The sequence below is a fragment of the Dendrobates tinctorius genome, unplaced genomic scaffold (genome assembly GCF_039654945.1).
Source record: "Dendrobates tinctorius isolate UK_male_01 unplaced genomic scaffold, ASM3965494v1 ptg000074l, whole genome shotgun sequence".
Lineage (NCBI taxonomy): Eukaryota > Metazoa > Chordata > Amphibia > Anura > Dendrobatidae > Dendrobates > Dendrobates tinctorius.
Window position 1 is genome coordinate 20,619,597 of NW_027361742.1, and position 18,961 is coordinate 20,638,557.

General features: G+C 40.8%; 1 protein-coding gene across 1 annotated transcript in view; it reads left to right on the plus strand.

The window, feature by feature from the left end:
- Positions 1–18,961, plus strand: part of PRG4 (proteoglycan 4) — a 208,474-nt gene that overhangs the window by 126,498 nt on the left and 63,015 nt on the right. Inside the window, exons 13-15 of the mRNA XM_073582914.1 lie at positions 6,483–6,599; positions 7,778–7,885; positions 16,445–16,531. Coding sequence (XP_073439015.1) covers positions 6,483–6,599; positions 7,778–7,885; positions 16,445–16,531 — 312 coding nt within the window. The remainder of the gene's footprint in view (positions 1–6,482; positions 6,600–7,777; positions 7,886–16,444; positions 16,532–18,961) is intronic.

Genomic DNA, 18,961 nt, shown 5'->3' on the forward strand with positions numbered 1-18,961 from the left:
TGAAGAGCAGATTTTCCTTTAAAGCCACATTCACAAGTTCAGTATTTTACATCAGTATTTGTAATTCAAAATCAAGAGTAGAGCAGTCAAAGGAAAAGTGTAATAGAAACACGTCACCACATCTGCATTTATTCCCCACTCCTGGTTTTGGCTTACAGATACTGATGTAAATACTCACCAAACACTGAACATGTGAACGTGGCCTAAGCCTTATTTATACGTAAGTATTTTTTGTTCAGTGTTTCATCAATATTTGCATGCCAAAACTAGGAGTTACTAGAAAAGGCAGAACATGTTTCAATTATAGATTTTATCTGTAGGTTCCACTGCTGTTTCTGGCCTACAAATACTCGTGTAAAATACTGACCAAATACTGACATGTGAATAAAGCCTTATAGGGTCTCTGTCAGCACAGAATGACTGCTCAAACCAAGTATAGGCGCTCAGTGCGCCTTCACACCTGCTTGTTTGCATCTATCTCTGCCCTTCTTTGACTCTATAAAAGCCAGAGCTGTCAAAGTAGAGGGAGAAGGGGCAGAGACAAAGGGAAAACAAGCGATTGAAAAGGTGCATTTAAAGGGAATTTGTGACCAGAGCTATTAATACGGGTATAAAGGTTATAGACAGCAGTGGTCCCTGTGTGTCTCATACCAGATGTGTTGTTTTTGAGAAATCATATTTCATCCTTTTATGAGGTGAGGTGATGATCCAAATGAATATCACGGTGTCTCCACAAATCAATTCATAGTCTTATACCCATGAGAAAAACCAATGAGCAAAAAACAGAACCAATTGTATCTATTTCTCCGGTGTAAATGATAAATGAAAAAGGAAAGATCTCACCTCACATTCCTTGTTAATCTGGATTTTGTGGGACCATGATTCCTAATATCAGAGGGGGAGGAACTTATTTTCATAGTTATGCTTCCCAGAAGGATTTTAGCTTACTCACAAAAATTTTGTGGGGTCCTCCTGGGTCTCCTGCCATAGCGTTTCATCCATCTGGACTATCCTGCATTGTAATCTTTTTTCAAATTTTCTCTGCCATCCACATCCAGAGAAATTAACACCAGTGCTTTAGGTTGTAAATTTGTACAGTGTGTTGCGCATCGTGGACAAGTGAACATCAAGATCTCTGTAGGTGGACTTGTAACCTTGAGATTGTTGATACTGTTCATCAATTTTGGTTCTTAAGTCCTCAGACAGTTCTTTTCTCCTCTTTCTGTTCTCCATGATTAGTGAGGTGCACACACAGACACACAATGCAAAGATTAAGCTACTTTCTCCCCTTTTTATGAAGTTTCAGGTGTGATTTTCATGTAGTTCTTTCCTGTCTATACTATATTCTAAATAAAGAGGATGTGTCAGCAAGATATTCAAGCACTGACTGAAGCTATGAGCTCAAAGCCTCTTTAGCTTTTATTATAGTCTTACCTTTCTAGTAGAGTTTCATTGGGTCATTTTTGAGAAAACTATTTTTGAAGGTTTTTTTTCAAGAGCATCAGAGCGAGCACTTCTTTCACCAGTTGTGCTGTACTTTGCTATCCACTGCCAGCCTCTACTCAACGCCAACGTCTGGTTGATGATTGACAGCTCACTCTACCCTCAGTGAGTTGTCTTCCCCTACGCAGGCATCCAGTTTCATAGTAATTGCGATTAAAAAGCAATCCAAAAAGCAAAGAAAAAACACAAATAACTTACTGTAGTTTACCTAAAAGATACAGAAATGCTTTAAAAAGCATCAGCATCAAGAACTCACAAAAAACTCATTGTAGGAACATTGTCTAAGGGTTATAGAATATTACAGCTTTATAGACTGGATCGAGTCAGATGTGTCAATATCAATTATCTGTACTTTTTTTTGCTCATTCTATTGTTTTTACATGCAGTTTTTCACCCCATTTTTACAACTTAGTCCCCATATTCATGGCCTAAGTACGTTCTGTGATGTACAGACGGGCTGTGGGTCTCCTGACCTGAATTCACTGCCATTCTGTACTTGGACCCTGAATGTCAGATAAGTGAAGTTGACCTAGAGTTGTTCTTCAGTTTATGGTTAGACACATCGTGCAGTTCAGTGAGAAGCTAAAGTTGTACAACATTAAACTGACATCCCGCTCAGTTGATACAAAAGCAGCAGTGACTAAACTAGACTACTTTTACAAACTACAAATTAATTTGTGCATCTATTCTACATATATAAAAGTAAATGTGTTTTCAGAACCAAATCAAAGAGACACTGATGATGGTGATGATAAAACAAGAAAACTGAAAACCCCAAAGGAAAGGGAAGGTGATGATCCTGATGGTGTAGGAAAGTCTCCTAAAGGTTAGCTGGTTGTTCACATGTTGCAGATTTGCTGCAGATTTGCCATCCACATTTGTGGAAAATCTGCAGCCGATTCAGTAACAACAGAGTGAATGAGATTTCCCCAAAACTCATCTACACACTGCTGATAAATTATGTGCATGGGTAATTTATCAAATCTGCAGCATGTCAGTTCTTTCTACAAATGTGTTTTGTGCATTTTACCCTTAACTGTGGATAATGTGAAATTAGCAGCAATTCATAACAAAATGTACCTACAGTACACACACAGATACACATATATATGTATATATATCTGGTAAACAAGTGTTGGCAGCACACCAGCAGGATAAAGTACAACATTACTGCCTCTAATTAGCCCATGTGGAGATGCTTCGCCACAGTGTGAACTTTTCTCAAGCTTGTCCACCCTTGTTTCATGTTCAACATCCTGGTAGATTGCAGCAGATTTTTTTTATCAAGAATGTCTCCTTACATTTGTTAATTCATCCTTCCTTCAGCTATATGAATATTGGAAGTGCTGTTTGCTGAAAACAGCCCCACACCATGATGTTGCAACCTCCAAACTTCACTGTTGGTATGATGTTTTGGGGGTGATATGCAGTGCCTTTTGGCCTCCTTACATGGTGTGTATTATCACATCCAAAGAGTTTGGTCTCATCTGACCAGACCATATTCTCCCAATATTTCACAGGCTGGTCTAAATATAGTTGAGCAAAGTTTAATTGCGCAAGAACATGCTTTTTGTTCAGCAATGTCATCTTGTGTTCTGATCGTGCATACAGGCCATAGAGGATGAGTGCATTAGATTTCAAACAATTGTATCTGCTGATTCCAGGACTTTCTGTAGCTCTGCACATGTGGTTCTTGGTTCATGGACAACTCTTCTGAAAATTCTTCTCATTCCTCTGTCTGAAACCTTGAGGGTAGCACCTAGTTGTAGCTGGTTTATGGTGAAATTATGTTCTTTCCACTTCTGGATTATGGCCCCAACAGTGTTCACTGGAAGATTCAGTAGAAATTCTTCTGTAACAAATGCCATCATTATGATTTGCAACCTTAAGATTGCAAAGGTCTTGATACAGCTCACTGTTTTTACCTATCATGATACGTTTCTTGTGTGGCAACTTGGTAATGTTCCTCTTGTTTATTAACTTTGCTCCAGGAGAAAGAACTGCAATCTGTTCGGGTGAACCCGCACTGACATATGTGCCTGCTGAATGACCTGCTTATTTTCTGTTATACCTTAGTGCCCAGAAGAGGCTGTTTTGGTTCTGTAGATAAGGAAATTTGTGAATATGGAGCGCTCGCCAGGCCGTGGGGATGCTTGGTACCAGGCCGGTTCTTAAGGGGATATGTCACGGCAGAAGTGACCCGATCCTTGGCCCTGGGCGTCCAATGAAAATGATAAAAGGGGAATAAAGTTCATAAGATATAGTTTGTGACACCACCTGTGGTATTCGGCAAGGGATAGCCAACGCTGCTTAAAGAGACCACTGGGGCTGATGGTGATGCAGCAGAATTAGTACAGCTCTCCACAGGCAGAGCTAAGTCCCAGGGCACTTATGATGTGAAAGATAGTGGAGATGGTTGTAGTGCAGAGTGAAGGGTGCAGTAAATAACTCTGAGGACACAGCAGGGTGCAGTCTTCACACTTTTACTCACGGTTTGTGGTGCAGTCCAGGACACGGATTACAGATGGTAATGGAGATCCGGGAAGCCTGTCAGCAATTTGGGATCCACCTAACCAGGTGGGTTCAGAGTAGGCCTCCCTATTGCACTGTATTCTGAGGTCCTTGCTGCCTAAAGCTGTGCTCAGTCCTCTGCTCCTTCTTGTTCTTTAGTCCTTGCCTGTATGGCAGGTAGCTTGAGCCTATTACAGGTGTCACTCCTTTGTGGTGGCTCCGGGCTCTCATTCGCTGCTGTGCCTTCAGGTGTTGTGATGGGCCAGGAGACTTGCAGTCCCCTGCCCTCCGGATTTAACTGCTGGGACTTCAGTACCTGGACAATTACAGACTCTGGTGTCCAGTCTCTAGCACTTGTCCCTGAAGTGAGCTTACCTACAGCTCCACTCCTCAGGTTTTTCCTTGACTTCCTCTCTCATCTCTATCTCCCTCAGACTGTCTCTTGCAGTCTCTCTGCTGCAGACTGCTGCTACAGACTGACTAACCCCTCCTCCAGTCCAGAACTTAGGGCTCAGTCACACATAGCGGTCACTAGTTTTGTGATGCAACAGATCACGAGATCGCTGTGTGTGACAGCGATCAGCGACTGGCCCCCCTGCCGGTATCGCTGATGGAAAGCCCTGGAGTTTTTTGGGGTCGCTGGTCTCCCGCTGGTCAGCACGCATCGCTGCGTGTGACAGGCGGGAGACCAGCAACCAGCGAGCAGGAGCTGGTAACTAAGGTATAAATCGGGTTTCTAAGGGGGCGTGCTGTGCCTAGAAACCCGATGTGTACCTTAGTTACCAGTGCACTGATGCAGGGAGCTGGTAACCAAGGTACACATCGGGTTTCTAAGTGACGCACGCCCCTTAGAAACCCGATGTGTACCTTAGTTACCAGCTCCCTGCTCAGCGTGCTGGTAACTAAGCTACACAGCGACGCCGCGCGCTCGGCGTCGCTGGTGCTAATCGCTGGTGAAGCTGTCTGTTTGACAGCTCACCAGCGATCATGTAGCGACTCACCAGCGATCCTGACATGTTGATATCGTTGTCGGGATCGCTCGTGAGTTGCTATGTGTGACGGGGCCTTATAGGAAAGCTTCCCTGAAACCAAGTTTTGAGCTCCCCCCCGGTCTGAAGTCAGGAAAAGTGTTGGATGTTAGTGTTACCTGATTAAGGAAACCCTCTTTGCCTCAAGGCATGACATCACCCCCTGCGAGGGAAGCAATTCCACTGTGGCAACCGGACTCCTGGGGTGCCACAAATATCTCCCGTGCTGCTGTGTACAGAAGACGCTGCTGTGTACAGAAGACGTTGAATCTCAGCAACTCATTCAAGTGGTTTTTATTCAATGTGTTTCAAAGATTCAAGCACTTCTTCCTCAAGAAATTACCACCTGGTCTTCTGTATACAGCAGCAGCTCTGGAGATATTGTCACATTATCCTTATCTTCATGCTGTTTGGTTTTATGACCTGTGGATGCGCAGCAGCTGTACAAATGCTTTTTCAAGCATAAATCAGGTTAGTAGAATCTGTTTAAAAACTTTAATTGTGTGTCAGATAAGACCCTATTTGTGCTACTTTCTCCCTAGGATTTTATTTTGTTTTGGTTTTGAACCATTTGAAGTTTTATGAAAGCAATAAAACTGCATGTTTGGACCAAACCACATTTCCTGTGTGAACGCTTCCCAATGCCTAAGAGTATGAATCTCTACAATATATACACACACGCACACAAGTCAGGTGTAGCTAGCGATTCAGTTGAAGGTGGGGTAGACATCTGAGAGGGACCCTAACCAGGGGTACCTATGTTTGCAACTACGGTGGCACACCCTAATTGTCTACCATATAGTGGTAGATACCAGTCCTGCTGGGTGACACCACCTGTAGCACCCTTGGATCACGGTCTGCTGCCAGTCTGACAAGTTTACATACAGCATTGAGGATTTGATCCTCTGTCTGACTGAATGCTGTACATACACAGAAGTGTCAGACTGGTGGCAGATAGTGATGCAGCATAGATGTTATATAGTGCAGGGCAGGCCAGAAACTATCACGAGACACTGAACAGCTGCCTTATTATCATGTGCGTCTCTGCTCTGGACTCTCCTGTGCTGTGATTGGAACTGAGGCAAAAGAGCTGCTGTTTCTTCACCAGCCAACCCCCATACACAGAGAACCTAGTGACAATGTGCAATTCAGTGACAATCTTCAGTTGCCCGGTAAGGCCTGGGTCACACTTGCGAGAAACTCGCACGAGCGCTCAGCTGCATAGAAATACATGCAGCCGCACACTCCGGTCCCGAGTGACGACGGCAGCGGCCGCAGTGCTGGGTATTGAGACGCGAGACTCATGCGAGTTTCTCGCAAGTGTCACCACGGCTAAAGGTGATTCTCCAGCTCGGTCATTACAAAACAGCATTGTGACTAAACTGGACTACAATTCTCCACTACAAATTGACACGTGTGTGAAAGTAAATGTGTTTTCAGGACCAAATCAAAGGGACCCTGACGATGATGATGATGATGATGGTAAAACAAGAAAACCCAAAACCCCAAAAGAGAAGGAAGGTGAGGATCCTGATGACAAAGGAAAGCCTCCTAAAGGTTAGCTGGATCGGTAACATGTTGCAGATTTGCTGAAGATTTTCATCCAGATTGGTGGGAAATCTGTCGCAGATTACAGTAACAGCAAAGCGGATGAGATTTCACAAATCTCATTCAGACACTGCTGAAAAGTTCTGTGCCAGGATAATTTATTAAATCTGCAGCATGTCAGTTCTTTCTACAAATTTGTTCTGTGCATTTCACTCTTGGCAATGGATAACGTGAAATCAGCACCAAACCACAACATTTGCATGTAATACATACCTTGGTGCACATGCACATCTAAACTCACAAGCAGGTCAGTGGCTCAGTAGTTAGCACTATAGCTTTGCAACGCTGGGGTCCTGGGTTCAAAGGACAACCTCTGCAAGGAGTTTGCATGTTCTCCCCGTGTTTTCTTGGGTTTCCTCCCACATTCCAAAGACATACTGATAGGGATTCTAGCTTGTAAGTCCCAATGGGGACAGTGATAATAATGTCTGTAAAGTGCTGTGGAATTAATGGTGCTAAATAAGTGTGTAAGTGAATAAAATAAATAGCAGATACTCATCACTAATATATTAGAGACCACTGAAAATAAAGGATACAAGTCATATAATTGCCAATAATAGTGATATTGGCACATTGCCACTTATTAGTCAATCTGAAGGTATGCTTCAAAGATATTTTGTATTTTTCTCATGAAGGATGTCAAAAGAAATGCTATTTAAAGGGAATCTATCACCTAATTTTTGCTACTATACCTGAAAAGAGCATGATGCAGGAAAAGAGATCCTGATGCCAGCGACGTATCACTTAGCGTACAGGGTGCAGCAGTTGTTACACAATCTGAGTTCTTTGATGAAGCATTCGGCAGAGCTGAGAAAGCTAACCCCGCCCACACCAGGTTCTCTATGTACATACTCTATTGATATCATTACAAATTACCCAATCGTAAAAAAAAATCCCACCCCATGTGACCTATTGTCTAACCCTCTGATGGATGTGTACAACCAGTAGTTAACCCCTTCCTAGCCTCCTACTTCCAAACTCCTGTCATAGCTGTTACAGCCCTATCAGTTGCAAAACAAAAGTGATTCTCCAGCTCAGTGAGTAAAACACAGCATGGTGGCAGAACTAGACCACTATTCTCCACTACGAATTGACATTCTGCTACATGAAAGTAAATGTGTTTTCAGAACCAAATCAGAGAGACCCTGATGATGATGATGGTAAAACAAGAAAACCCAAAACCTCAAAAGACAAGGAAGGTGATGACCCTGATGATAAAGGAAAGCCTCCTAAAGGTTAGCCGGGTGAATAAAGGCTTGTCCCCACATTGTGGATTTGCTGTGGATTTTGTGGACAATCTGCAGTAGATTACAGCAGCAGGAAAGTGAATGAGATCCGCAGTGTGTGGCTGAAATCTCATCCAAACACTGCTGACAAATTCTATGTGAAGACATTTTTTCCCATCTGCAGCGGGTCAATTCTTTCTGCAGTTTTTTAGTGTGAAATCTTTAGTAATTCCAAAGTGCAATCTAATCGACATGTGTGGACATACCCTTATAGTATGGGCAAAACAGCAATGTTATGGGATCCTCGGCCTTACTGACTGGTACACAGGTAAGATGGACCCAACTGCAGCATGTACAATGTGCACATGGCTACACACAGAGACGCAAGGGTGGACATTCCATTGGTGCAACCTTTGCAGCCACCCAGGGGCCAAGAGGTAAGGGGCCCTATTTCCATCTCTGATGGAATTGTGCATTGTGATGAGTTGGGGGCTTATTCTGCCTGTGCCTGCCCCTGTGTAGATGTAATGATAACATGGATCATCATGCCAAAGAACATAGACTAGTAGATTTGTGCAATATTATTATTTTTAATGTTATTACTTTTTGTGTTATTAATATTGTTAATATTTTTAGGTTTTAGCTTCATAGTAAATTGCATAAATACGTGTCTAATTATCAAATTATTAAACTACTTGTTAGAGAATCAATTCTGGTTCTGTAGTAATCGAATTGTGTATCACAATGCCAGGACAAGAAATATATTACTAAATGAAACAGTGACTGTGTAAGGAAGGTGCTGTCAGGTTGACTGCAAGATCATCCTTGCAAGACACGTAGGTTACAATAGAGCTCAATGAGGCTGAAGGGCTTTTTATAGTACAAGATTATTATGATACCACTGTCAAACTCTGACAGCGCCATTTAACAAGCGCCAGCAGGGTGGCACTTCATTCCCAACACTCGTGACTTGATCGCAGGTCGACAATGGATTGCTATGACAGCCGGGCGTCTATTGCTTGTCATTATGGAGCTTGTTTAAATCCCAGCTTGTGGTCGTGCTTCAAAGGAGACTGTGATTTTTATTATATATAGTACAGCAATGTTATGGCATTGCTGTGTATAGCACAAGTGATCAGATGAATTAGCTTCAATCCCCTAAGGAGAGTAATAATATCAGTGAAAAGTAAAAAAAAGTTTAAAAAAAAACCAAAAAAATAAAAATACATAAAAGTTCAAATTACAACCATATTCCCTTATTTAAAAAAAATAAATAAATAAAAAATGCACATATCTGGTGTCGCTGAGTTCAGAAAAGTCAGATCTATCAAAATATAAAAAGAATGAATCTAATGGGTAAATATCACAAATGAAGAAATTTAAGTATGCCAAAATTACCGTAAGTTTTTTTAGTCACTGCAATAACAGAAAAAATGCTGTAACAGGAGATCAAACTGTCATATTTATCCCAAAATATGGTATCATCAAAAACATATTTTTGCCTCACAAAGAAAAAACCCTCAACTCCATCGACCGAGAAATAAAAAGTTACGGATCCCAAAAAATGGTGATACAACCCAAAAATTGCAAAAAAATAGTGTTTAAAACTTCTGATTTTTCTTTCACCACTAAAATAATATAAAAATGGACATGTTTAGTACTGCTGTAATCAAACTGATGAGCAGAATGATAATGCAATGTCATTTTTACCACAAAATGTGCACCGTAAAAACAAATCCAGAAAAAACAATGTCAGAATTGCATTTTTGTCACACTTTCTCCCTATTCGGAATTTGTTTCCAATTTTCCAGTATATTATGTGGTAAAATGAATGGTGTCATTCAATAGCACAAGTTATCCCACAAAAAACAAACAAGCCCTTATTTATCTACATGGACAGAAAAATAACAAAGGTATAGCTCTGGGAAGAAGGGAGGGAAAAGCAAAAACATAAATTGCCCGCTTTGTGAAGGGGTTAATCATTTACAGGACCACTAAGGCTATGTTTCCGCAGGCCGGATTACATCCGGATTTGCTGCGGATTGAACGCTGTGTACAGCCGCAGCGTTTAATCCGCAGCGTCCAGATGTTCCTGCATAGTGGAGGGGATTTTATGAAATCCTATCTCCACTATGCGTCCTAATATGTGGGTGACACACCCATGAAGCCGGACATCCGGCACGTCTTTTTAGAACGCAGCATGTCTGTTTACCTTGCGGAGAAGCTCCGTCTCCGCAAGGTAAATAATCCGGTCTAAGTATGCGATGCGGTGATACCGCATGTGTTCAATGATCACGTCCGGAATCACTGCGCGTACAGAAGGGGGCGGGGCTTTGGGTGGAGCGTGGTTTCCGATCCGTCCAAAGCCCAGGCAATGCGAATAGTGGAAACGTACCCTTTCAGTTTTCTGTGTTACAGAATTGCAATGTATCTGTAAGAATCAGATGTTATACTGTGGCTCCATATGTCACTTTTTTTTACTCACCCATAGACTTGAACAGGTGAGGCTCATCTGATTTACAGACAAAACTACTGCACACTGGAGGTTTTCACACAGATTTGGTCAGTGAAAAATGTCGCTCATCTGCACTGCCCCATTGAATAACATCGGTCCGGGTACTGTCCGTTGTTTTCTCAGACAAATCACTGAGCAGTCCGGGAGGAAAAAGAAGCAGATTTCTCTGATAAGATATACTACCAAGTTACTTTCTTATGTACTATTTGACTTATGAATAATAATATAGATTCACCGCACACTCAGAGGAATATAATGCCAACAAGTGTTCATTTTATTATGTACAAAACATGTGGGAGCCAAAAAAGAATATAGAGCACTAGATGGAAGCGATATACATATAACGACGTTTCGGCTCAGCCCGAGCCTTTATCAGTTTATCGCTGCAAATAAAGAAAGATACATCAAAATATATACAGAGACAAAAAACAAATGCAGAAAAAACAGAAGAGAGAATATACAACACCAAATGAACATCACATTATCCAAATATAATACAGTGATAAAAACACATATATACATACAATTTATACTGCTTTCACGGTGAACATGGATGTACGGAACAGGAGGAAAGGCCCAGTAAACTAGTACCATACTAAGTAGAATAAGGGGAATAAGGGGAAAGAAAAGGATTACCTGAATCCGGTTTCAGATCTTTGAATAGATAGGAGGAGAACTCCCAAGAGAATAGCCCAAGTAAAACGGCTGAAAGGAATTTGTCAACATCATAGTTAGTAAAATAGATAAAGTTGTAATCGTAGTTATTCTGATTTGGTTGTCTGTGTGTGGTGTATAGTGCATCAGCATTATGGGGAAAAAAATATATATATACCATCCTTGTAATGAGAAGCCTTCTGCTCCTACTGATCATAGTAATAGTAAAAACGATTAAGCATATGGTAATGCCATCAAATAGGGCGTAAGAGTACTTGCCCACAGAGTGTCTAAATAGTGTAATTAATAGTGAAATAAATATACACACAAAATATAGCTAAATCAGTGCTAGCATCGCACTGAAGTGTATTATGTGCGTTATGCAGGATGTGCACAAAATGGCCATTTTTAAACAACGCTCTTAAAAGAATGCAGGACGCCACACATTATTATGTGTCTTGCGCATGATGTGTAAAATGTCAGTAAATTGCTATGTAACAGCGCTCTTATATTAATGTCATTTGAGAGGAGCCTGGGACAGTTACCTGTAGCTGTAGTGCTGTAAAGCGGCGCTCCCGCGCCTGGCTGCAATGGCGTCATGCTATACCCCTCGGTATGTGGCTGTATTTATATGGGAGCCCGGGTGGCCGCATCCGGCCGGAAGTGAAACCCCTGAACCGGAAGTGACGTCGCGCTGTCTTAGTATAGACACTGCGCATGTCTGTGATGGTTGTCAGGGTGATCAGCAGGTTGGCGTCCCTGTAGTTTATCTGATAGCGCCGGACAGTGTGTGTATATTGCGTAGAGGCAATAATTGTATGACATGAGGACAGCATCATAATATTGCAAAAAAATAAGAATAGCTAATATATAAGCAGGCATATGGAAAACAATGAACCATGGAAAGAAAATGAAATATGTAGAGGGCAAAAACAGAAAATAATAAAAAACAAAAATGGTAAATAAGAAAAATAGAAAAATAATAAAAGAATAAAAATAAAAATAGAAAATGAAAAATGAAAGAATAAAAAATGAAAGAATAAAATGAAAATAAAGATAAAATAAAATGTAGATAAAAATAAAAACCAAAAACAAAGTTGCTGACCTTGCGCAAATAATTACCTATGCGTGCATTGTATATATAGGGTTATGAAAAATAAAAATAAAAATAAAGATAGAAAATAAAAAAATTAAAAAATAAAAATCCAAAATAAGAGTCCAGTGGGCGGAGCAAAACTCACCTAGGGTAATGGCATGTTAGCGAGTCTGTAAAATAACAGAAGAAGCAGGGAAAAGGTTATTAGCAGTTATAGGAGCCAGTCTATCTCTCTATTCAGCCCCTTAGGGGCTAGAGTGTCTAACTTGTGTATCCAATAGGTTTCTCTCTCTCTTAATAATTTAACATGGCCACCCCCTCTCCTTGGGCGTGGTACATGCTCGATTACCTGAAATTTTAATTGTGCCACTGAATGTCGATATTTAGTGAAATGTTCAGGTAAAGGTAACCAGTTTTTTTGACACCTAATTGTTGATTTGTGGCTGGCAATACGGTCCTTGACATGTTGGGTTGTTTCCCCTACATAGTGGAGGCCACATGGGCATTTTACCAGGTAGACCACAAAGTTCGAATCACATGTATAGTAGCCACGTATAGGGAAGGATTTACCTGTCCTTGGATGAGTAATACTGTCCGATCTAATCACATTCGAACAGGCTGCGCAACTCAGACAGGGGAATGTGCCGCAACGGCGAGAGGCAAGTAGCCTCTGCGTAGTCATAGGAAGTTTACTGCCTATGTCAGCCCTAACCACTTTATCGCGAATATTAGTAGGATGTCTAGTGCAAATTAAAACTGGAGCTTCAAAAGAGCCGACGTCAGGGTAAGCCTTAAAGAGGAGGGGCCAGTGTTTTTTGATAATAGAGTAAACTTTGGGCATTAGTGGATGGAAAGTATGTACAAATGGAATTCTTTCTTTTGCACATGTCCTCGGTAGAGGAGATGAAGGGGTTAATACCCGTTGTTTTTCAACCTCAAGTAGTTTTGATGGGTAACATCTGTCCTTAAATTTTTTTGTCATAATATCAAGTTTCTCATTGCGAATATCATGATCAGAGACGATACGTGCCACCCTATTAAATTGTGAGCGTGGAAGACTATTCTTGGTGGCCTTTGGGTGACAACTCGAGTAGTGTAGAAGACTGTTGGTATCTGTTGGTATCTGTTGGTTTACAGTATAAATCTGTGGAGAGATTCCCCTCACTATCTTGTATAACTTTTGTATCTAGAAAGGGGACCAAAAAAACTGGTTACCTTTACCTGAACATTTCACTAAATATCGACATTCAGTGGCACAATTAAAATTTCAGGTAATCGAGCATGTACCACGCCCAAGGAGAGGGGGCGGCCATGTTAAATTATTAAGAGAGAGAGAAACCTATTGGATACACAAGTTAGACACTCTAGCCCCTAAGGGGCTGAATAGAGAGATAGACTGGCTCCTATAACTGCTAATAACCTTTTCCCTGCTTCTTCTGTTATTTTACAGACTCGCTAACATGCCATTACCCTAGGTGAGTTTTGCTCCGCCCACTGGACTCTTATTTTGGATTTTTATTTTTTAATTTTTTTATTTTCTATCTTTATTTTTATTTTTATTTTTCATAACCCTATATATACAATGCACGCATAGGTAATTATTTGCGCAAGGTCAGCAACTTTGTTTTTGGTTTTTATTTTTATCTACATTTTATTTTATCTTTATTTTCATTTTATTCTTTCATTTTTTATTCTTTCATTTTTCATTTTTCATTTTCTATTTTTATTTTATTTTTATTTTTATTCTTTTATTATTTTTCTATTTTTCTTATTTACCATTTTTGTTTTTTATTATTTTCTGTTTTTGCCCTCTACATATTTCATTTTCTTTCCATGGTTCATTGTTTTCCATATGCCTGCTTATATATTAGCTATTCTTATTTTTTTGCAATATTATGATGCTGTCCTCATGTCATACAATTATTGCCTCTACGCAATATACACACACTGTCCGGCGCTATCAGATAAACTACAGGGACGCCAACCTGCTGATCACCCTGACAACCATCACAGACATGCGCAGTGTCTATACTAAGACAGCGCGACGTCACTTCCGGTTCAGGGGTTTCACTTCCGGCCGGATGCGGCCACCCGGGCTCCCATATAAATACAGCCACATACCGAGGGGTATAGCATGACGCCATTGCAGCCAGGCGCGGGAGCGCCGCTTTACAGCACTACAGCTACAGGTAACTGTCCCAGGCTCCTCTCAAATGACATTAATATAAGAGCGCTGTTACATAGCAATTTACTGACATTTTACACATCATGCGCAAGACACATAATAATGTGTGGCGTCCTGCATTCTTTTAAGAGCGTTGTTTAAAAATGGCCATTTTGTGCACATCCTGCATAACGCACATAATACACTTCAGTGCGATGCTAGCACTGATTTAGCTATATTTTGTGTGTATATTTATTTCACTATTAATTACACTATTTAGACACTCTGTGGGCAAGTACTCTTACGCCCTATTTGATGGCATTACCATATGCTTAATCGTTTTTACTATTACTATGATCAGTAGGAGCAGAAGGCTTCTCATTACAAGGATGGTATATATATATTTTTTTCCCCATAATGCTGATGCACTATACACCACACACAGACAACCAAATCAGAATAACTACGATTACAACTTTATCTATTTTACTAACTATGATGTTGACAAATTCCTTTCAGCCGTTTTACTTGGGCTATTCTCTTGGGAGTTCTCCTCCTATCTATTCAAAGATCTGAAACCGGATTCAGGTAATCCTTTTCTTTCCCCTTATTCCCCTTATTCTACTTAGTATGGTACTAGTTTACTGGGCCTTTCCTCCTGTTCCGTACATCCATGTTCACCGTGAAAGCAGTATAAATTGTATGTATATATGTGTTTTTATCACTGTATTATATTTGGATAATGTGATGTTTATTTGGTGTTGTATATTCTCTCTTCTGTTTTTTCTGCATTTGTTTTTTGTCTCTGTATATATTTTGATGTATCTTTCTTTATTTGCAGCGATAAACTGATAAAGGCTCGGGCTGAGCCGAAACGTCGTTATATGTATATCGCTTCCATCTAGTGCTCTATATTCTTTTTTGGCTCCCACATGTTTTGTACATAATAAAATGAACACTTGTTGGCATTTTATTCCTCTGAGTGTGCGGTGAATCTATATTATTATTGGTAATAGGACCTATTGGTCCATTACACCTGCACCTCATTACTAAGACTCGAGTGCACGCTATCTTTCTAGATTACTATTTGACTTATGGATTAGGAATTAAAGTGACAGTGACTCTCTCTAACAAATCAGCGATCAGTAAATATTTACTGACTGCTGGTCACTTAACACTGCAAAGACGGCTAGTGAAGAAGCACCATAAGAGGCGCCTCTTTTCAGGACTTGGCTAAGATTAAAGTGAACCTGTCTGCTGATTCATGATGCCAATTCGTGCACAGCATGTGTCAGGCACTGTCTCTATGATCTCAGCCAGCTATGTTTGACTTTGGAATACTACAGTGTTTCAGAGAAAAACATATTAATAGCTGTCAGGGACCAGGACAGCGCTGTAGACTAGTTGAGCAGGCAAGCCCCCAACAACTTCTCCCTGCCCACTGCCCTGGACTGGCAGGTCTCTGCCTACATTGACCTATCAGCTATCAGTCCAGGGCAGTGGGCGAGGAGAAGCTACCAAGGACCACAGTGTTTAAGAATCAAACATACCAAGCTCAAATAATACAGCCACTGCTTAATACATGAGGCCCACAGATTGGGCAGCAAGTATTAAATGACAGGTTCACTTTAAAGGGAATCTGTCAGCTGGTTTTTGCTACTTTGACTTTGTCTGAGAGCAGCATGACGTAGGAAAAGAGACCCTGATTCCAACGATGTATCACTTAGTTTACTGGGCGCAGCAGTCTTGAAACAATCAGAGTTTTAGATGTAGAATTTAGCAGAGCTCAGAAAGCTAACCTCGCCCACACTAGGCTCTGTATGTACATTGTCTATTGCTAGTGAGCTGCTTATCACAGGAGGGGGCGTGGTCTTATGACTTGACATGAGGCAGCTAGTCCCAGGAATGTAAATGTCCTAATGATAATACCTTCATTGTCAAAAACAGCACACAGCCTGATAAGTGACACATCGCTAAATTTTAACCCGTACCTCATGCTGCCTTAAGATTACATAGCAAAAACTTGCTGACAGATTATGTTAAAGATAAATGGACTATATTAGATATCTCATTAAAATAAGGATTTCATTTTATCTTCTAAACTGATTACTAATGAAATCTCAATGTTTTCATCACAAGAACCCAACTCTAAAGTCAAAAAGAAGCCCAAAAATCCAAGCAGTCTTGAAGTTGAAGAAAATATAGAAGAGCGGACTGATAATAGTGGTAGGCCTACAAGTTTGCTATAATGATTTTTAGAGTGAGTCTACACGATGTGGCCAAAAACAGCACCGATGTGTGGTTTTACCGCAAAATTGATGCAGCTTGCATGCCTGCGTCGTTTTGTGATAAAACTGTTGTTTTTGACCATAATGTAAATCATATTGTAGATACCAGCAGCATTTCATTATACTCTAAGTGGTTACCGATTTTTCCAACCTGCTTGCTGGACTACAGTTCTCCTGCAGATAGATTATCTTGACTAGCAGCAGGCTAGTTGTTAGACATAGTTGTTATAATTTAAAAAAAGATGTTCAAGTGCATATACTATGGATCTTTCACTACTTAATTTTGATCAGGCCACTTTTCTTGCACCTACGCAAAGGATTCAGTTTGTACTTTATTGCCAAAATGGTGTAAGCAATGTGGGGAGGTTGAACTGACGGACAGGTCTGCCTGTGGAGGAAGGCAGAGTGACAGCGCAGTGTAAGCTGAGATACAGAGAAAGGGGTGACATGTGGTAGTTTGACCATTAGAGGGCAGTGGGGATTGTAAGAGAGAGTGACTGTGTAACTGCCATGGGTCAAGGTAACTGCCATTGGTCAAAGGTAACTGTCAGGTGATAGTGGGCGGAGCTGCCAGGACTGGGAGTATAAAGGTTGAGGGAAGGTTCTGGAAAGTCCAGTCAGCCAGGGGAGCTCACTAGAGAGGAGGATCTGCCGTAGAGAGAAAGACGGTAAAAGCCTTCAGAGAGTAACTGATGGGTGAGACGGTCACAGGGGGTGGCCCAAAGGACAGTAGCCGCAGACGGAGACGGTCTGGGGGTACCAAGTGGATGGTGTACTTTGATTGGTGAAGCGCTGTGGTGGATGTGCCTAGGGCAGCCACAGTGAGGAGAGCCACAGAGGACACCACGGCAGTGAAACTAAGAAGTGAAGGTGCCCGGGTCTGTGAGCCATAGGACTGTGAAATTCCTGTGAAGAATTGCATCGGTCATCAGAGAGGTGGCCAATAAAAACGGACCTGTTGAATATTACTCCTGTCTCAGTCTCGTGTCTGTCGGCAGCAAGAAGAGGGTCACCCCCCATTCCTGTTGGATCAGCTCCTCCCCTCACCTATCCTACATTTGGCGTAGTCGGCAGGATAGGCGAGGGGGGGATATGTGACCAGACCTGTTCATCACCCTCCTCCAATGGAAAAACACGTCACATGGGAAAATTGCTTTTCTGTAGGAGGAACCTGATTTACTGGTCTGGTCACATGAAACTCCACCTTGAGTCAAAAAAGCATGGACATTAATCCATAAAATGCAAGTTAGGCAACTAAGAATGTGCTCTGCATTAAGCACTCTGTTGGAGGATTACTTTATACTCAAAGCAGGATTCAGATGTGTCCTCTGACATATCCGCTAACTTCAGTGAGGCAAATGGATAAATGTTTGGGCTTTGTTTATTACAGACATGACCGATAGACCAGATCATGCAAATCATTTTGCAGCAACTTTCCCAGGTGGCCATTACTGTAAAATTGCTGATGGTGTACTTGTTGAAGCGGATGTGCCTCTCTTCTAATATGTTTTATGGTACACTCCTTCATGGCTGTTCCTGGATTTATTCTGATGTTTTCCATTATAACGTGTCTGTAAACCTTTCCAACTTCTTCTGATTGCTCAGCTGCTTCTTACAAGATGATGCCTGCTTTGACTTTGAAGGTGACAGACACAAATTGCCATACTCCCCATTGAGAATGTATTGTTTTTTATTCCTTGCACATTTTTATTAGTCATGCAATATTTACAAAATTATTACATTATTTTTTCCATGTAAAAAGGGGGGGGGTTGTGTCTAAATCTAAACCAAAATATGGGGCCTTTCCTGGGGATAGGTCCTCTTTAAAAAGAATTGAGTCAACAGATGAATCATGTCTCTTGTATCAAATGATGTTTGCTGTCATCTGTGCTTGACCGGATAAAGGAATATATATACATTGCATCAGTATTCCTCAGGATGTGATATTCGCAAACGTCACTCTTCCTCCAAGCAGAATTAACAATGTTAGCGTGTAACTAAGCCATGTCTTCAAGAATGATGACACAAAGTTAATGTGTAACTTATATGTTAGAAGGGTTTCTCTTTATTATAAAACTCTTTTTAGTCTATCGACACTACCAAAATAGGTGTGAAGGGTATAATGACATGTCTGTTCTTATTTTTAGCATTGGATTTATTAGTTAATGAACCTCAGTCCATCAAGTTCAATGTTTTCTGATCATATTTAGGATATAGTAAGTTTCACATTTTATAAATTCAATCAGTTGATTTAATATTCTGTTGGTAAATAGTTAGTAGTTAATTAAATGCATATATTCACATATAGTCAACACGCGGCCAAGAATTCATGATAGGAAGAAGACATTATAAAGCTTGACATTCATTT